At 41.6% G+C, this 21,550-nt stretch overlaps 1 protein-coding gene across 2 annotated transcripts in view; it reads left to right on the top strand.

The window, feature by feature from the left end:
- cntln (centlein, centrosomal protein) overlaps positions 1 to 21,550 on the top strand; it is an 81,203-nt gene that overhangs the window by 54,515 nt on the left and 5,138 nt on the right. For both annotated transcript variants that reach the window (XM_020101353.2, XM_069530592.1), the window contains exons 20-26: positions 1,851 to 2,072; positions 3,407 to 3,504; positions 6,247 to 6,373; positions 6,632 to 6,769; positions 7,292 to 7,477; positions 12,385 to 12,582; positions 16,976 to 17,050. In XM_020101353.2, the coding sequence (XP_019956912.2) occupies positions 1,851 to 2,072; positions 3,407 to 3,504; positions 6,247 to 6,373; positions 6,632 to 6,769; positions 7,292 to 7,477; positions 12,385 to 12,582; positions 16,976 to 17,050 (1,044 nt within the window). The remainder of the gene's footprint in view (positions 1 to 1,850; positions 2,073 to 3,406; positions 3,505 to 6,246; positions 6,374 to 6,631; positions 6,770 to 7,291; positions 7,478 to 12,384; positions 12,583 to 16,975; positions 17,051 to 21,550) is intronic.

The following is a 21,550-nucleotide window of genomic DNA, read 5'->3' as shown; positions in this document are numbered from 1 at the left end:
TTATCACAGGATTAGGGAGTGCATCAGACATCACTGACTAAACCTAAAAAGCTCCAGACTATTTACATTTTAATGACAGTTGCAGCACATACCACATACAATGTCTGGCCAGTAGGAGGAATACATTAAAAAATAGTAACTAAGGAGTTGGCGCGGTAACTTGAGTAAACTTTAATAAATGGAACTTTTCTTGCACCCCAAAGTGCTTCTCAAGACAAAACAATACAAAGTAAAAACAAGAAAAAAAGTGAATAATACAAAATAAAAAAAAGACGAGGGATAAAAATAAATAAGCAAACAGAATTCTAGTCAGAGGTTGTGGACAGTCACAGTGAAAAGCTGTTGTTGAGTGCTGGTAAAACTATTACTGAAAACAGTGGTATTCCCACTCCCTCTTTTTTCTTTTGTTGATAAAAAGTTAAAATTCGGAAGTGAATTTTCAATAAGAGGAGCTGCAGCAGTTGAAGTGAACCAGGCATCTGTTAAAAATATAAAGCTAGACTATGTTCAGTAATAAAATCAGTTATACAAAACATGTTGCTAGAGAGAGAGCTCATATTCAAAAGTGCTAACTCCATTAGCTCCGGTGTGTTCCTCACTAGGGCCGACTGCGACAGACACGTTTTCACAAAGTTCTGTGTGTTTCTGAAACAAGTCGCAACATTAATTTGTGAGACTAAGCTGTCGCTCTGTGGGGAAAGAGAGGGATGGAGAGCTGTCCTCTTTCCCAGCCTAATGGACCCCAAGTATATCTGTCCATGTCAGTGTCATCTCTCACCAGGGCTGAAAATGGCCTACAAAATCAAAGCCTGTCTTACAGGAAGTGTCATCAATGCCACTCTTAATCCGTGCACCACTGCCACTGCAGCCATCGCCTCACTTTTCATTCTCTACACCTACTCCTCTCCCCCTCCCCTCCCTGGGGATATGGCATGTGCGTCTTCAGCAGAACAGAGGAAACCTAAAACAAGAGGGATTCTATTAAAAGGTGTCAGCCAGCAACCAGATATCAATAACCTCCATGTATGCAGAGCAGAGAGCAAACCCCTGGGAATCTGCGGTTTCACTCGGGTGTGTGTGTGTATGTGTGTGGCGCTGCGTGTGTTCCAGTATTTACCCCATGAGTGCAGCATACATCTTCATGTATCATGTCTCCTATTTGTGCCATTAAGCATTCTTGATGTTTGATATGATACCAGATCAGCTAACTGTAATAGTATTGAACCAAACTTACAGAGATGTGTTTCTGCCTCATATTTTCTTAATAGAAAGTCAAAGACAGTGTTTTTTTGCTCAACCGCACACATGTGGTTAAAAGTGTTCACCTCAGATGCTTATGTTTAAAATCATTGATACACTGTACGTTGTCTATGATCAACTAGTGCCATCATCATTCATCACTCTAAACCCAACCACTCACCAAATGCCGAACTCCCTCTATCCCAAAGCGCAGTGAAATTCTGCATGACTGTATTATGCATGCCAATCACTGTGAGAATTAGGCCCTGTTGACTGAATAGCAGTATCATGTTTCCTAATCAGCATAAAAAAAAGAACATTTCACAGAGGTGATATTAAAGCAGAGCCCATAGCGCCCCCATAGTTACCACATACACTAATTCAAACATATTGTTTACGTTGTCTCTGCGTTTATCTTATTGATGTAAGACTTGTGCAAGTCCGAGGATTTCTTTCTTACAACATACATTTTTGCATTGGACAAGAAAGCTAGGTTTGGTTTCACTCTTGACAATCATATCTCCCATCACTATTTGACAAAACTTTTGTCTTTTCTGTGCTATCATCAACAGTAGCCTAGCCCACTATTTTGTCTGTCGGTTAATCTGCAGAAGCTGACCTCTGACCTGGCCGGTGTGGAGCAGCAGAAAAAGGTTCTGGAGATGGAGCTGGAGCAGTGGAGGCTCATCGCATTCCCACAGCAAACCCCACCACCTCCACCAGCACCTGTAAACACAGAGTGCTCCTGCCAGGGCAGAACCATACCCTCCCCAGCTAACCCAGCCCCCCAGGCACTGGAGGCTGAAGTGAAACAACTTCAAGCTAAACTTAAGGTTAGTTGGTCTAAGACTTGTTTCTCCCAAATAGAACTCCAGAGTTAATGAATTTCCCTCATGTTTTGTACATTGTGCACTCCTTATGAGATAAAGCTCTTAATAGGATGATGGCATTAAAGATTGTGTTCATTTCCAATTTTGTGCACTATGAAGCTTGAGTGGATAATACAATGAATAACTGGAAAAAAAATTTTTTGCATTTATTCTATTTGGCCCCTCCAAAAGAATTAAGGAAACCCTACATTTATATTTACTGTGTGATAAATCAGGCAAGTTTGTGTTACTTACTACGCAGTGCCACACAGTACTGGATTACACATGCATGTATATTTTCCCTAGTATTTTTCAAACATCCATCCTCAGTCCTTGAGGAGTTTAGAAACTATGAAAGAAACACTCTCAAGGTTCTACTTTCAAATCATGCTGCATTAAAAAAGAAAAAAAACACAGATTCTTGAGCCTTTCAATTTACACTTGACATCACCTGAAATTGCATGTGATTTCAACATGAATTAGCATTTCTTATCATTTGATCTTATTACGGAGTACCTGTCAGGAAGATGAGAAATGAGGAATAACAGTAGAGACGTGCCCTACATCACAGGGAATAAGGTGTGAGTGGTACCACAGCGTTATCACCCTCTCCACAGCCAGCTCATCAGTGTCACCAAGCAGATTGCTGCTGTCGTTACACACAGCCACAGAAGTCATGTCAGGTGACACCAAAAGGGTGAGGTGAGAGATGCGCTGTGGGGGTGCACACACTGAGTGAGCGCATTGTCAAAAGCTTGTACTGGTACACTTCCCACAAGGGATATGGGGCCCTTTAAACCAAAGTGAACATGCACGTTCAAATATCCATCAGTGTTATGATCAGAAGCCAACCTGTCGTCATGAGCCATATGTCTCTGTTGCTCATCAAGCAAAAACTAAAGCATAGAATTGGTTAATTTTTCAAAAAAGCAGTATTTCTAGTTTAAATACAGTGAAAGCATCATTAAAGACTAACAAATGTCCAATTATTTTGATGTATAGAAATAATTTAATGAGAACATAATTAGTTATTTATTTGTTAATAAGAAAATCCCCATTAAAATATATTAAGTGGAATAAGTCTGCAAATTGTATTTTTCCTAATTATTCCCCTTATCTCATCCACGTTTATAAATACAGCTTTCCTCTTAACCTCTTAGCACCTTGCACCCTCCCGCTGTAGCTATAATGAGGAAGCATGCTGTGCATGACCTGTCATCAGTGGTGTCGTGAAAACCTTCTCCACCCCGTCGTATACAAACACATTAACAAACACGCGCCGTGTGCCCTCCCCCCAGAGTGCAAGTGCGGAGGTCACAAGGCAGGTGTCAGCTAACAAAGCCCTGCGAGGCCAACTCCAGGAGAAGGAGGACAAGCTCCGCCAGCTGCAGGACAAGTTAGTTTTACACCTTTCTCATCATTACTACGACTTCTTGCTCTGTGCTTTTAGTTCTTACTGATGCTCTGCTGCATGGCTCTTACTTCGCCTTTCTTATTTCTTCACCTATCTCTCTGTCTTTGTCTTCCCATCTCACCGTGTCTCCGTCTGCATGTTTGCACATTCTGTGCAGCTCTCATCTGTAGTGTTTGATTCCACCCTGTGGCAGCACTCTGTCTGCTGCACTCCATGTATGCATGCCTCTCCTCTGCATGAATCATTTGTCAAATTATGCATGTTCTCATGAGCAAGTATATAAAAACGACTGAAATAATTAGTGTGCATGCATATGTGTGCATGTGGGTGTCTTGTGTGTCATGTAGTGTGGTGTTGCATATGTGGGTAGCTGATGTGGAGTGCTGATCAAAGCAGGGTATTGATTGTTTGTGTGCCGCAGGAGGGACCATTTTGGCCCATGACACTAAAACCCACACAGCATCGCTCTGGCCTGTGGGCCACAAGCCCTAATGAGTTACATGGTTCACCGACTGTAGCACTTGCTGCATTACACAGTCAGAATGTATAGCTATAAACAATTCACTCAGGGAAACTGTTGAGTTTTGAGCAGTGTTGTGCAAGGCGTACATCATCATTCTGCATTAGGATCTCATCTTTCAACTGAGAGAAAAGGTCCAAGAAACGACTTGGCTTCTCTCCCTCTAACTCTCTTTGTCTAGTATGCTCTGTCCTCTGCCTGCTGCTCTCAATAATGCATCCGGGGCATGTGTACAATCACAGTGGGTATGTGTTTGTGTGTGACCAAAACCAGTGGATCACAGTCAGACAGAGTGAACATCCCTCAGCTGAGTTTCCACGACAGCCTCAGCCTCTCCTCAGGCTCTTGTCACACACTCACACACACGCGCACACACAGACGCACACACACACATGTAACTCACCATCTCTTCTAGCCTTCCACTCCATTTGCCTCCATGGAGGGACCCCTTCTCAGAATGAAAGGCATGTCTAGACATCTCTGAAATATACATCTCAGCACACACACAGGGAGCAAGGCTGCTTCGCCTTAAAGAAGAGAAGGGGGAAAAAAAGAAATGAATTTCAAAGTACACCGGCATGTCCTCAGTCAATATCCGGCACTATGGCCCTGCCTTATTTATGAAGCTGCTTCTTTCATCTTTAGCACTGTTGTCTATCAGCCACATGAAACGTCCACCCGCTCTTCATTCTTAACAACATACACAGAAATATGTGCTCTCGCTCTCTCTCACGCTCACTCTCTTCAGACCACTGACTGTTATCATTACAATACACGCATGTTTGATGAACAATATTGCCAACAAGCTCAGAACAAAGGGAACAAACGTGTGAGTGATCGGGATAAAGTTTGAGTTCTTTCTCTCTTTCCACTAACACTCATAAATAGAGATCACACGCTATGCTACAACAGAAGCACCATATATCCCTCATTCTTTTTTATCCGCTATTCTTTTTGGGGTGCAGAAGAGAACATCTAAAATAAATGTTGTCGATTTAATTGCCATTAGCACTGGGGCAAAGGGAGCTGCTGGGGCTCTTATTGCTGCTCTCTGTCTTTAAGTCAACACCAGACAGTCATCTGAAAGGTTCAATATGGGTTTTCTCATTAATGGCCAAATCCATGGGGTAACCAACCAGCGCTACTTCCCCCAAAGTCCCCAGGCTAGACTCCTCTCTCATTTAATTTAATGTCACTCCAATAGGACAAGCTCACATTTATTTAGCCAGTCTGCCCTCAAGCGTTCATCCACCTAGGGAGACAGGGACATTTACTTACACGAAAGCATTTGCTCCAGTGTTGCGTCATCTGTTTATTTAAAAACACACAAGCCGTGATGCGTTTGGGAGATAAAAAACCCACTTCATCTTTGAAATAAAAAAAAGAGAAGCATTTTAATTAAGTGCATCCTTATGATCTTTATTCTATTTGTTCCAATTCCCCAAGGTATAGAAAGGCCTCATATTTGCCTTTTATGAAAACAGAATAAAACATGCTAACGTACTGTGCCAATTTAAAACATGGCGTCACCACTATATAGCTGTGCAGAATGCTGGAATATTAATCATGTCTATACAGCAGGTTATCAATACAGAAAGTGACACGTGGTGGATGTCTGCAACAGATAAGATTTGAAGATTTACAATACAACCATGTCTCTGTTTAGGGAACGATAATCTGCACAGTACAAAACACAAACAACAATGTGTATTCCCTTCATAATCAGTCCCTCCCAAACCAAGTTCCCTTGCTGATGTATTTTTATATGTGACTGGTCCAAAATAATAAACATTTAAATACTTGATTACAGTGTTTCAAGTAGTGTCACTGCTGATTCAAAATGTCGTTTGTCAAAAAGGACTCCCCAGTCACACTTAGAGCAGCATTCCTCGCAAGAGCACTTGTTCTAATATATGCCAGTTAGAATTATATATGCATCCTTATTTCACCCCCCTCCACTTACCCAAACAGCATGCCAGTGTATTTAGTTGTCATAATGAGCTGTCATGCCTGATGCACTGCATGGGGACACTGTGCCTGCCAGCTTCGTGTGTGTGTGTGTGTGTGTGTGTATGTGTGTTAGGTTCTGCTGTATGTGAGTGTGCCTTTGGACGGATATAGATATCTTTGTAGAATTCATACACACTAATGCTGCATGCTATATCTGTGTCTTTTTGTGTGCACCTTTTTTGGTATGTTTTCAGGGCGAGCCACACCGAGCGAGACGTGAACATGAAAAGGCAGCTGGTGGAGGACCTGAAGACGAGACTGAAGTTCCTGCAGGAGATGGAGAAAAGTTACAGAGGACAAGTGGAGGAGCTGGAGAAAAAGGTACACGCAGCTGATGCCGCCATCATGGCATCCGATTAGTTTGATGCTCTTTAAGATTGACAGAGAGAATAAGGTGTTGTGCTCAATATTATTCAATATTTCTCATAGGATAGCCGTTGTGTATCCTTGGTGACTACAGGGACTGTTGAGCCTACCTAAAGAATAATATATTTAAAACAAATAAATAACTTGAGTGTCTCATTTAAAATAACAAAGTGGCTTTGTCTACCATCCCATTTCAACTTTACATCTTTCCAGGTGAAAACTTTATCAGAAGAGGCCACTAACAGGAAGGCCCTCATTGAATCTCTAAAGAGAAGATTGACTGTTGCAACTACAGAGAAAAACCAGCATGAGGCCACCGGCACAAAACTAAAAGAGGAGTTGGAAAAAAAGGTTGGTAACCAATAAACTGCTGGTCTCACCTTTAACATAGAATTTAGATTGTTTGAAATGTTCACTGCAGTGTTTTGGATAACTTTAATTTTGTTCTCAACTGTTGTTTTTTGTACTTTTATTTTCAGTATCCAGTATAATTAACTCTATAGTACCTGTGCATTGTCACATTATACAGCACATGTGTAGTTTATTTGTCATCACATTAAACCATATTTCACTGTTTGTCATTAAAAGCAAGAAAATATTTAGTTCAGGGTTTGAGAAAATGTAATTTCCGTGCATTAAATCTTATTTTAATAAACAAGGAAAATGTATAGTTGTAAAATATTGTAAATAAATTTAAATTAAATTACAAAATAGGATTAAGATCACATTACAGATTGTGTCAAAATTAAATCTTCCAAAATAAGCCATGGATATTCACTCGTCAGCCTCAACATTAAAATGTGACCAGCTTTAATGTTGTGGCTGATCCGTTTATTTTTCTTTCTGCTGACCTGCTGCTATTTTTCTTTACAGGAGCAGCGCATACATGCCCTACAGGCTCGCTTAGGAGCCAGTGAGCAGACTTTGGCTGCATTGGAACAGACGGCCGCTGAGCAAATGGAAGGGTTGACCCAAAAGAGTTCCCATGCTTTGGACAGGCTTCAGAGACAGCTAGGCTTAGTCTACTCTCAGCTGGAACAGCTTCATTCTTTCATCAAGGTACTGTATAATAGAGGGAAGGGTTTAAAGGCCAAGAGGGCAAACTTTGAATGACCAAATAATTTCACTCATCTTAAAGCAGTAAGGTATTATCTGCCTGAAGCACCACCTCAAAGGTTTGGTCTTTGGGTTAATCTAATTATCTCTTGATAATTGATAAATACAATACAAGACAAAATATTAAGCTCACCTGGAATATATAGTTAGGCTCTTTCAAAACTAACATGGCATAAAAGCACTGATTAGATGGAACATCTTCCCTAATCTAAACTTTAGTGGTGTCCTGTTTTTGAACTTTTATGCTAATCCATCCTTGAGCCTAATTGGTACACCTGGTACCACAAAACCTGAAGCCAAGGACCGATGATAAACTTCTACAGCTGTATGTCTGGAACACTCAAGTAAGAAATGGACCAAATGTGCCATTACCTGGTTCTTTGTAGGGATGGAAGAGGAAGCTGCTGGACAGACCCAGTAAAATAATTGAAGGTGAACTAGGAAAGGCCTGGTGAAGCTGTGTCCAGGTTTAGTTTAGGGACATAAAACGTGTGCGCCCCATAGCCTTGGTTGTGGAGGCACCTTCTATCAGTTGTTGCTATAATGTTGGTGTCTATCAAGGCATCAACTCAAGAACTCATTAATAGCATATGGGTATTTCATCCAATTTAACCTACGTGTGAATTGTAAACTTGGGACTTCTGGGAGCGACTCAGAAAATTAGGGTGCCAGTGTCACAAACATATAGCCAGAGTGAGAGCTATGACTGTATTCTAAGGAGTGGATAATGGCGGGATGTGAATCAGCACCTCTGAAGCCAAAAAAACAAGTGAACTTGTGTGCTAGAAAAGATTTAAGAGATTTCAGCTGTTGTGGGGAGGAGTGAGCAGTGTTTCAAGACAAAATTCTCCTTCTACATTTCCGAAAAATGTTTCAGAAAGGAACCAGTTTAGAAATTCAGACATGAGCCATCTGCAGGATTCCTCTCTGTGCCAGAACACTTTGGTGGCATTACACAGCCCTCTTGGCCGGGGGAAGCCCTAGGATCCCCAAGTAGCAGCTTTGGTATGTGGCTGGAAGGAACAACGTTAGTATAACCTTGCTTAGCCTTCTACCACAACTGTTTCTTCTATAAATATCAGAAGGTGAATGGATGTGTATGTGTGCCATAATGCATGTGCTTGTGTGACACAAGGCATTACTGTGAGACTACTGTGTGCCCAATGGGAATGGGCACTATTGTCTTTGTGTAGGCCTAATCCATCACCCTGAAGTGTGTTTGTGTGTCTGCGTCAGTCATTGTGTGTCTGGCAAAGACTGATAAAGACTGTCCATCAACACGGTTCATCTGACGGCTGTCTGTCAAAGCAGGAAAGGGCTTGGCAGGGATAGATAGTGGCAGCACTATATTTGCACACACACATTAATCAAATGGAAGATTACGATAGTTTAGATGCCATATTCCATCATTTCGTCTAAAAATGCCAGAAATATTCAAATCTACTGGAACAATTATTGTCCTTGTTTGGTTAATTTTGCATCTGAAAAGCACTGCAGGGGCATTTATTATGATCCACTTCCTTTTCCTGCCTCAGATTCCTCTGATTTCACACAGCCAAACCTTTGCTTGTTTGAAAGAGATCATGCAAATCTACGTGCAGCCTAAAATAGAAGCTGCATTATATGCGAAGAAACACATGCATAGAAATACAATTCACACTCGTTTTACTCCTTTCCTCCATTCCCATAACCCTAGGCTGGTGGGGCCATTGTGTTGTTGTTGAGGATTCACATCATTGTTTGTCTCCCCTTAGCTCTTGTGATCCCCTATAAGAACACCAAGCCCTTTGATTGGACTGCCTGACGTCCAGAGGAGATTTACTCTTGTCATGTATTGATCAGGACCGGAGGGCTGTGCATGTGTGCGTGTGTGTGCGTGTGTGCGTGTGTGTGTGTGTGTGTGTGTGTGTGTGTGTGTGTGTGTGTGTGTGTGCGTGTGCGTGTGTGTGTGTCTTTATGAGCTGGGGTTTTTTTTTGGTTCTTTGTGCCTCCTTGTTTTATATGTGTGTGGAGATTTTTTTTTTGTGTGTGCCAGCAAACCCTTTTGGCCCCTGCACACGCCCCAGGCTGTAAGCACTGCTGTTGAACTGCTAAACAGTGGCCCTGCATGTAGTGACTACTCCACACACACAAACACACACACACACACACATGAACATTGACACATTCCAGGTACTTCTCTTACACAGAATATTTCAGTTTCTCATCCCCACTGAAAAGTGAAATAGTTTTTTGAATAAAAAAAGTTTTTAATTACTTGGACAGTAAGAGTTCAACAACATTTTTGCATCTGATTACCTTAAAGTCTTTCTCATATACCTTTGAAAGAGGTTTCCATTATTACCCATCTCACTCAAGATTTAGGGTACATTCATTTCAGTGGTGCCCGCATAATCTAACAAAATTATAGAGCATTTATTTCCTCCCTTTCTGCTCTTAATGTTTTCGAATGGCCCTTTGTTTCGTCATGTGTGTGAAGAGGTTCAGAAGTAGCTAGTTATTAAAGAGGATGTTTTTTAGCTGCTCATTTGATCCCCATCTCCATGCCTTAATCCTCATCCAGTCTAAATTGGCCCTCTGGCTGTAGTGATTGTGATACGAGCCAGGCTAAGAGCTCTTAACAAATACACACACACACACACACACACACACACACACACACACACCTTGTGTGTCTTTTCCAGCACTGAGAATGAGTGATGAATTCACCCCTTAATCTCTGTCTGGATTATCCCAAATGCTGGGTTTAGGTCAATTGAGCACAGCCCTTGACTAGTGACAGTAAATATCTATTAGGCTGTAAATAAAAGACTGTTGGTTAATGAGCTGTGTATTCCTTAAGGGTAAACAGCGCTCAGATCACCCCAAAAGAGCTAAAGCTATCTTCAGGAAATGGACTACGGTTATAATTTGTACTTGTCGTCTTGAATCAGTACTATACTGCTTATTTTACACTAAAGTAGATGGCCATCACTGAAAATGATCTAACAGTACTTGAAGTTTCATTAAATTAAATGTTTTTTATGTTTTATTAACTGCACAAATTATATTTTGTTTGAGCCTCTCGTCCACACACAAGCAGTGTTGTAAGTCACCAAAACTGAGATTATTTTACAAACTCATTCTAAATAGCAGTTTTTCAAAAACTCTGTTCTCTGTGTATCTGTGTTTGCATGTAAAGTGGAGTGGAAGTGATGAAGTCACCGTTTCCTTCACGCATGCCCACTGTTGCTTTGTGTCATTAGCTTGCCCCAGAAACAACAACAACAATAGCGGCTATGTACCTGTTTCTCTATATTATGTAGCCCTCCTAGGTCTAATTACAAGTTTTGCAGCTACATTTAGCATTACTGCACCACATGATGAGCATTCACAGGCGGCTGCCTCACCCAATATTACTTGGACCACAGAGGCCTCTGGTATTTGACTGATCATTGAAGTAGACTTTATCGCCACCTACTGGCCCGGCATGTTTGTTTGAGCGTTTATAGTCGTTTTTGTGTTCTCGTTTGAACCGAAATTTTTTAAAACAAAGGTAATGTGGATGGAGATTTTTTTTTTTTAACCAGAGGCAAATCTTTCTCAAAAAATATCTGCAGACAAGACATTAGAGAGAGTTAAGTCAAAGCCAACTGGACCTGCTGATTTAGATTTAGAAGACATTTCACAATAGTTAATTTGTATATACCATTCTTTTACCTTTTATTGAACTTTATTATTTCAATATGTGTGGGCTTTGTGTACTGTGGTCCTGTCTCATTTAAATTTCTGAATGCCTGAGCTCTGCATGTGTATATTTGTGTATATTCTTGCCCATAAACAAACTGCAACACTCCTCATATACAGTGAGCTGCAGGCCTCCTTCTACTCCCTCAGCTCTCTCCTGTGAGAACTACCACTGCCTTTCCAAACTGCGATTGGTCCACCTGTATGAAATTAAGATACTTGAAATTGAGACATCTGTCGCTATGCAGCATTGTTCATGTGTTATTATCCTTGTTACTGTAAATCACTTGATTGTTTTCATATGTTTCTTCTTATGTTTGTGTACATTGTGTACACAATGTACTTGGTTATATTGTGTAATGTCCAGGAGTAAGTTGTACTTTTCTTTTTTTTTTGTTTTTGTGTACTGCAAGTTCTCCTGTCTCCAGCTTTCTCTCCCCTGACCACCTATTCCAAGGTCAGCTTTTCAGCGGGCTTACAGGGGAATGATACAGAAGATTATTGCCTCGATCAATAAGCTCAAAATGAAGCAAAGGGGAGTTTACTTTATTGACTTTCTCGTGTACAGTGGCAGCTTTAACATTTAATTGTCTCTCTGTATTTAGAGCAAACTCCCATTTAGTGCCAGACAACTGTGCCATCCCAGGCCTTCCTCGTCTCACTTGCCATTCACTCGGGCGCCATTTGAAACAGCCCCTCGTAGCTTAATTATTAACAGTGTTATGCTGCCCTGTTGTACTGTGAGACATTCAGAAAGCAAATAAATAAATGAATGGCTGTATTTTCAGTAGCGCACTGTCTTTCCCTCTCTGATGCATGATTCTCTGTTTGTGGAGATTTTAGCAAAACTTGGGGTGTGTTTGATATCAAAGCTCTGTTCCTTCAGCTTTCAATCGACGGGGCAACAAACCCTCAGGTCCATATTCCTACAAGGGAGCGTGAGGCGAAACCGAAGAGAATCTGAGTGTGTCAAACTCAATATTCCTCCATAATGTACTAGGCCTCTCTGGCGCATGCTTGATCAATTTCATTTATTCATCTGTCAGGCAGAGCTATCCCTCTTGTTTTTCCATATCCATTTCATCATCCTCTTTTTTTTATTCCTTCTTCTCCTCCCCCTTCAGGCCCTGGCCAGTGAAATACTTTTAGACGTTCAAGAGGTCAAGCAGCAGTTGATGAAGAGGAGGAGGTTGAGGCAGGCCAACACTGTGGCAGTGAAAGGCGGCCTCTCAGCCAAGTCTATGATCAAAGCCAAATCCATCGCTGCCTCCATTCTCAATATGTCAGAGAATGATCTCGCAGACATAATGGACACTGATCAGGTAAGGCCAAGGGACTGTGAACATTTTTTACAATTGCTAACTTCAGGATCTATATCAAGTTTAGATCATGCCCACAGCACTCAACATACCTTTAATAGATTTTCTCTTTGGTAAAATTTTGAAAAATATTAAAAGTTTTCTGGGGGTTTTGCTCAGTGATTGCACCAGAGCACTGGGAAAGACATCATATCATCATTATTGATTTGTGGCGTTGTGTATCTTATTTTGTCAATTGAGAATAAATGTGTGGCAAGGAGCAACGGCAACTTCAGCCTCACCTCTGGAAACAGATGCTTTAGTTTAGCGTTGGTGGAAAATGTGGAAATCAGGAGAAACTTAAGCTCTCTGATCTTAGTTCATTTCACCTGCATCTAATAGTATTTAGCCTTGCTGGAAATCTCTGCCCTGTCTGACCTTCTCCTATTGATGAGTAAATAGATGTGGGCAAGTAAGCAAGGATGAGCACTAAGTAATGTTTTTAAAGGTGAACCTCACACCAAGACATGACCCTAATAAGATGGGAAGTTGCAGTGCAACAAGAAAAGGATGTGGCTTCATGTGTAAAGCTGGTGATCTTGCTTTCAACAAGATCAAAAACCTGTCAACACCTGCAGCACCTGTCAACTTGATAAAAGATTTATTTTGGCACGAGTTGAGTAAGTACAGCTCCTTTCTCATTGGTGAAAACAGTTGTTGAGCCGTAGATTCTTGCTATTGACTCCAATCTGCCTGTAAAAGTCTGAGTTTCACACTCTTTTTCCAACTTGGTGGGTCCTTTCTGCACCATAGATCATTCCAGCCGTGTCGTCAATTAGCAACTCCGTGTTACAATCAACCTTCCATCCTTGGGGACTTCCTCCCATCTATCACAGGATGAGAGACGGCGCACCAGGCACTTACTCACACTTGAAACCAATTTTAGCCTTTTGCAGCCCAGCTCCACCCAGGAGATGACAGAACTCTGTTTCTCACTTGACAAAAAGTCCCCTTCATCAAGGCTGAAACCTCTGTGGGCGAAGTCATCCTCTTGTCTTCACCACTCGTTTTCGCTGCCATATTAATGGGTGAAACAAGAAATGTTTCATATGTGCGCTAATTGAAACTTATTGAAACTACTGGACTCACTGAAAGAGCTTTAAATATATCTTTATATAAGTGTCGTCAACTTGGCAATGGAAGTGATATTAAAAACAGGTCCACCAAGGACTAACAGTCCCCTTGAATTCAATCAAGCTGCATCAAATTTCACATACTCATAAATATCAGTTACCTTAATATGCCTGCTTTTTTTAGTTTTTAACAAGAAGCATGAATTATTCCCTGGGAAAACAGAAACGAAAGAAAATGTCCTCATCCACATTTGCACCAAAATGGGTTCTTCCCTGACCCATACTGCAAGTTTTGTGCTTATCCTGTCTAGTTGTTTTTGTGTAATCTTGCTTACAAACTAACCAACATGCAAAACAAACAGAGGGCTAAAAACACAACCACTTTGGCAGAGGTAACCAGTTTGAGCTCAACTGTGCTAACGAGTTGTTAGAATTTTAAAAATGTATCTACACTATACATAGACTGAACTGAGGCTTGTTTGATGTACACGTTCTGTGTCAACAATGTGTTGAGAATCATTATTCATACGTGAATCAGAATTGTGACTTGTCTTGAGCTTTTACTCATTCCTTTACTCTGATTGTGTGTTTTTCTTTGGACTTGAGGACATGACATGAGGTTATCAGAATTTCCAGTCAGTCTTCAACAAGTCCAACACAAGTGTATTCATTTATTCACTTGGTTTTGTGATACCAGTGTGCAGAATAAGAGCACAGGGCTCACTGGGATTGCTTTTACTTCTCAGTTTTACTTTTAAATGAGAATACTCCATTTCCAACTCAGCTACTTTTCTTTGGTGTGGCAGATTTTTTACTTGTCAATGATATTCACGGAAGTTTTCAACATTTGGGGTTATTGGTATTGGTACTTGATTTGGAAATCGATCCGATTTTGAATTTCTGACATATCAAAATGTTTAAATGTATTATTCCTAGTTGTGGTTATTATTTTAGAGAATTTGGGGAACAGATGACCTTCGTGTAATTACCACCATCTCTTTCAAAGGCTACATATTTTCTTTTCTCCAGAGCATTAGTTTTGGCTTGCTTTTTGTATTTTTAATTTATTAATTGATTTTCAAGCCTTTTTCAAATAGACCAGAAACTTACAGCCGACTACTTTCACAATAACACTTTAAAACATAAAGATCAATGTTCTGTATGCCCATAGATGTATAGAAGGCGTGTAGCTCCTCCACAAATGCATCATGCTGCACACTGTTATGTGCCTCTATCCATTCCATAGCATGCAGAGCAGCTCTAGGCTCCCTGGGCAACTAGTTTTGAAGTTAATGATCCAGATGTAATAAGCCTATAATTGCCAGGCCAGTTTGTTTTGCACCTAATGTTAGATGGAGCATCTGTGCTTTGTTATATATCTACCAAGGGTGGACAAGCGCACTGACTGAATCTCACACACACACACACACTTTTTCACACACTATGTTCACCCCTGTGGGAGGCTTGAAGGCAGCAGTCACAAGTAGACTTTCTTCTCTCACCCTCTCTTTCTCTCTCTTGCTAATGTAACAACACACTGCCTCCCCCTTGCTCTCCATCTACTTCTCAGTTACTCTTAGCATCAGTCACTAATTAGGCATACACTGAAATTAGCCTAGCCTTAGTGCTGTCACCATGATCACACATGGAGGGCTCCAGGAAGCTGGGGACTGCAATGGTGAAACACATATTTAATCAAAATGTGAATTGTCAAGCCCTTGCAGACCTGGTCAGATTTATTGCAGAGCAAACTTTTTCCTCTGTTTGAGCCTCTGCAAACTGAGTTTTGAGTCACTAAAACAGATTTTTAAAAACACCTTCCAAAATGCAGATGTTCAAAAACAGGTTTCTATGTAGCCGTAAGAACTTGTAAAATAGAGAGTTTGGGAAAGAATTTAATCACAGCTTATATTGCGCATATCTACTGTTGCTTTGTGTAATGAGAATGCTCCGGAAAAAACAACAATGGCAACTATATACCGGTCTTTCTACGTTTAGTTAGTACTGCTAGGTACAATTAGAACTTGGCCACTAAATTTAGCATCACTGCACCTCATTACCAGCATTCACAGGCTTCTGCCTCAATATTATTTGGACTACAGTGTTCTTCTCTGGTATTTGACCATTGACGGATAGTTGATTTAGACTTTATCACCACCTACTGGCACAGCATGCTTGTTTTAATGTTTGTAGTCCTTAATGTTCTTGTCTGGCCGGAGCGGATGGACTTTTTTTAAACGTAAAACATACGTTCAAAACAATATCCACAAGGTCATACAAACTGTTATATGTACATATTGTGTCTGCTGTGTCGAAAGCTCTCGTGCTCAAACACGAGTTTCCTACATAAATAAAGTAGTGAAAACATGTATGCAGATGGATTTCTTTCAATAAAATAAATTTTATTTACATAGGGACAAGCAAAATGTGTTGTCAACTGCTGCACAAAATAACTGCACACACAGATGATGTTTGATATGTAGAGGGAAACTTCCTATTACCTTCCTAAGCATTTCTTATTGGAGGATTCTCTCCAACAAATTGGTCTGATATTTTCTTCTTATTAGTCTGAAAACCAACATTTGCTTGTCTGACTCACGTCCATATTGCTATGAATGTTGGGTAATCTTCAGCATACACTCTACTAGTGAAGGCAGCACCTGCAGCGGACTCTATCAAAGTTCACATGAAGTCTGCAAAAGCCGTCAAGTGGACTTGTGACTTTGGACAGCCCATGCTTCTTCAGACTTCACAGGATCGTCTGTTTGGTCCGTCAGTTTACAAGTGCAGCTGCACACACACACACACACACACACACACACACACACACACACACACAAACACAAACAAACCCCTGCCCTCCCCATGTCCCTGTGAGGTGGTGCAAGGCTCGTCACATCATTTCGAGCAACAAACACCTGGTGTTCAATGTGAAGAGGTAGCACATTAGTGCTGAGGTGCACATTGCCATGCAGTCAATCTTCACCCTGTTCATTAGCACTAACAAGGCTACCACACTGTTAGGTCTTTACATGAGTAGCATGAAAACGTAAACTGGCGTACCCGGCCACTGACTCTCCAGAGAGCTCCTTCAAGGTCCTGGCTGGTGTGATGTTACAATTCTGCCCTAAAGCAGCAGACACACAGAAGAGTGTTACGATACAGTGGCAGGTTCTCTGTAGAAGTATCATCCACATACAAAGCATTAATATTAAAGGTGATATAAAAACATGGCATGATGTCTATCACTGCGTTTATTTTCATATTCGTTGTTGTGTTTGCAGGGAACAGAGGCTCGTTCAGAGAGTCCAACAGACCGGGAGTGGCTCGACCAACTAAACCACATCCTGCAGCAAAAGGTGAGTTTCACACGTCTACAAAAACACTGCTCCTTCCTTCACGCTCTCAGTAATAAGAAGTCTTCATCCTCTCTTTCGTTGGGGTTAGATTAGTAGAAATGTTTAGGTAACAGAAAATTGGTCATGGAATATATAAATATAAATATAAAAAATGCACAGGTAGATTTATACATTTATTTATTGATATATATTGATTCACAGTGCAAAACCTTAAAAACAGATGTACTTGATATATTTTTTTTAATTTTCTGTTTCATTTTAGGATTTAATGATAATGTTACTCTGTGTTACAAATTGTATATAAACCGTATAAGTGCAATGTCTTGATTGTCAAGCTTAAATTCTTGTGTTTGTATTTCTCTGTTTGGCATTTTTTCTCTAGATACCTATCATATAAAATATTTTAACTTGCTGATATGCTTTGTCAGTCTTTAGGATAGAAACAACTGGATACCAATTCTCACCTATATTAAGTAAATGAATGATGAATTTTAGTTCCCACCCAAATGTGTCCTGCTCCAGGCTCTGAAAGAATGATGCAAGTGACAAAACAAAGAAAAGCAACTACATCCTCACTGTGTGTGGGTCTTGGTGTGCACAGCCACTCATCTGTGAGTGCTCTGTTGGAGCTTTACTGGAGTGCTGTCAACGTCTGCTCGCTGTGATATGTGTATGATTGAGAGTGTCGAGTGTGTGTGTGTGTGTCTTGTCTGTGTTCTTGTCAGCGGCTGCTGCAGGCACTCATGCGTCGCCTCCGCACCACGACACACACCAGACACTGTTCTCTTGTTCCCCAGATCTTCTTCTGACCTTTCCACCTTCCTCTCCCCCTCCCACACTAATATACACACACACACACACACACACACACACACACACACACACACACACACACTCACACACACACACACACAAACAACACTCTACTGAATCCATGTTTTTCCCTTCTAGCTGGACAGCTCTCAGTCCCTGTTCTCTGTCTCTCTCTGCCATCCACCACTGTCCCGCATTCCTCTCTTTCTCCCTCTCTCTCTCTCCTCCCTCCCCTCTCTCTCTCTCTCTCTCTCTCTCTGGCTCAGACCCCGAGGCAGCTTGTTAGTGGGGAACTAAATATTGATTTGGCGGGCCTGTCGATGCCGGGAGAATGAGCTAGTGTCCACCAGAGACCTCGGCACCAGCAGCCTGCTATCGACGTTTTCCGTGGGCAGAACAGGGGTGGTGGAGGACGGGGTGGGGGGGTGCTGGAGCTGGTGTGGAGCGAGGAGGAGGAGAAGAGCAGAGTATGACAAGGCTGAGACTTGCCCCCAGGTCCCTGTGGGGACCACTGGGACCACCACAGTCATCCCCCCTCACTGAAAAAGACTTTTTCTATCCGCTTTAAAGTCCATCTTGTTCAGTTTTTTTTTGAGAGGGGGGGGGGGTATTTATTTATTTATTTGATTTTTTTAACTTGCTTTTTCCTTGCTCTGTTTTTTCAAAGACTACTGTCATATCAAGGTAACATCTGGCTCTGTCCTCTTCTCTAGCTTTTATATATCTGTCTTTTAGTATTTTAGCATCTGAATCTGGTTCAGTTTAGGTCGATCTCTTACTATGACATTTTAAAAACAGCTGTGATAATATGTCTGTACATCACATGGCTGCTGATTCTGAGAAGCCAGCATTTTCTTAGTGAGGGAATAGACTTCAAGAACTATCATACTGTGCCCTCTTGATTTCTCTACTCTCTGTCATAGCTTATGAAAGGCTCACCAAGCAGAACATCTGTGAAGTGGAATGGCCTGGCCTGTCACCCTGCCTGTGACACTAATAACACACTCCCCTAATAATGATATGATCTTACCCTTGTGCTGCACTCACACACTCTTCTTTGGATAAAAAGACAGAGACAGAAATAGACCCAGTGAAAGGAAAGATGAGAGAGAGATCCATGTCCTTAACTGGCTGGCTGTCACTGAAAGAGGATGAGTTTGTGTCCATCTCTGAGCGTGTGTGCGTATGTGCGGGTATGTGTACCCACTTGTGTGTGCACACTCACGACAGCCTCATCTTGTCACTGTCAGTGCCTAATGGAGCTGCCAGAGGGACAGCACTTTATTATCTCAGTGGCCCTGTCAATAGCAAACCCATCACTCATTCTGTGTTGTATCTCTGCGTAAGTGTGTGTATGTGTGAAAGACCAGAGGAGTGGTTTGTGTGTATCTGTGTGTTGGACTATTGTTCGCCATCACTGTCATCCACTGCCACATGTCAACATAACAAGGGAGACTTCCACAAGACATTGGCAAACAAGTGTCTTATGTAGAGATTTGGTTGTATATGTTGAGTTACGGATCCTTTCATGCCAACGAAGTGGCATAGATTTCCGGAGGCCCCTCACCGCTGCCCCACATGTCCACTCAAAACCAAATGAAACATTGCATTCATTTCCTCGTCTCTCACCTCCACTGGTGAGTTAATGAAATCAAACCCTACGCCTCTCAGTAGAGAGCCACCATAAGCAGTGCTCCATAGCCAGGATCGAGGGACGGTGCTATCTAATAATCATGAGCAGGCCAGGGGGTGCACTGTATGGCTCCACAGCAACCCGCCATGAATAAGGCCAGCAGTGAAGATGGAGTGTCCATGTGGGCCGTAGGGTCCAGGCACCGACCCGGGGAAGCATTGATTTAATTGCCTTTGGTTTATTTGTGGAGTCCTAATTATTGACTGGAGGTAGAATTTAATGGGCCAAGTCTTTATGAAGACAGGGAAATGACTGGCTTCTGCTGCTGGCCAATAATGAACAGGAGGAGCATGTGCATGCAAGCGTGTGCACATGCACGAAAACACACACGTTCCCCCCAGATCATTTTTCAGACTCATTTTGTACACACACGTACCCATCTCAAGCCTCATGACAGTATAATAACATTTAAAAAGTCATTGACTCTGTTGATTTCTTTATGAGAGGACAGTGGTTTGGTTTACTAGTATGGGGTGACGCTGAGGGCCTGCTAATATTTACTTCACAATCACACCCGGGGGAGACGTACAAGCATCACTTCTTATCAGCCTCCAAACTATAACAAGCAGGCGAACATTACATTAAGACAATAGTGGAGACAGGCCGGACCAATCTGGACTGGACACGTTGTAAAACATCAGAGATGTTAATGGATGGACCACAGGGCTGAAATGATTCTTGTAATTTGTTTTCTTATTGAACTTTGGGCAGAGGTCGCTGTAGCTCAGTAAAGGACATAGTTTTTATGATGTTAAATAACAGACTTTATTTGTGTCACTTCTTAACAAAGCCTCACTCCATATCGGCACTTCTCAGGGCATTACATCATTAACCCTCGGTATTAATCACAACAAAGCCTCAGCACTTGGTTTGTCAGAAAGTTTTCCATTGTTGTCGGTGCTGTGAGAGTGAGAGAAGTGCGTTGTGTTGTGTTCTGTGGCTCATTATGCCTCCGTAATGACAAGGAACAGCTCTGAGTCCCACACTTCTCTCCGAAGGAAAGTGACTAATTAAGCCTCATTTAATGATTGAGCTAATTAAATCAGCCACTCTTTTTTTGTCTCTAAGTGTGTTTGTATGTGCGTGGCGGGGACTCGAGCTGAGCCTTTGTACTGTAAATATGTCACTGGAACAGCGGTGGGGGCTTGGAGGAGGGAGTTCCCTGGAGGAGACTGGTGTTAAAGTTCTTGTTAATAGTGTAGCACAGTGTGACTTATTCAGTGTTTACATTCATATGAATAGAAATGGCATTACTTGCCAGGTGGACAACAGTGTAGCAAACGTTTCAGGGGTTTGGATAAGTCAGGTGAAAAATTTAATTATTCTTAAGGTTTGATGCTATTTTGGAGGTTAACGTTGCTGCCAGTCTGATTGCACCCAAGGGTCATCCACAGTGGACTCTTAAAGTTAACACATAAAGAGGATTAATGTTTCCTCACTGAATAAATGGCTTGTTCTGTTACATTCCCTTATGTCGCTGTCCAAACACCTCTTTCCCTCCGTCATGTTTTTGTAAGTGACTGTTTTCTGTACAGACACAGCCACTTTTGGTGATTGTCACTGCTTCCCAGTGCATTACCTCAGCCAATGAGCCGTACTGTTAATCATGGCTGTGCTCTCGATTGCTGAATTCTACCTAAAGGTTGCATCTCTTCTGTATGGATATCACCTTTCTATATTTACACCCCGCTTGTGCCAGAATCACCTCATTTTCACACCTAATGAGTAGGAACCTGAAACAAAGACCCGGTGCTTCCCTGTGTTTAATCTAGGGTGTATTTAGGTCAGATCCCTAACAAATGCATGTTGCGCACTGAAATGATGTTTCCAAACAACTTATCAAGAAAAGGAGAGATTTTTAATTACAGTATTTGTGGCCCCAAGTGTCCAATTCCCTTTCATATCAGTCTCTAGTGGCCTAAAGGGAGAAAGGAGAGGGATCTGTTCCGCTGCAGGGGTGGGTAATTACGGAGGAGAGGGAGAGAATAGACTTG

Source organism: Paralichthys olivaceus, chromosome 8 (genome assembly GCF_024713975.1).
Source record: "Paralichthys olivaceus isolate ysfri-2021 chromosome 8, ASM2471397v2, whole genome shotgun sequence".
Lineage (NCBI taxonomy): Eukaryota > Metazoa > Chordata > Actinopteri > Pleuronectiformes > Paralichthyidae > Paralichthys > Paralichthys olivaceus.
Note: the sequence above shows the minus strand (reverse complement) of the source record. Positions and strands in the feature narration are given on the sequence as shown.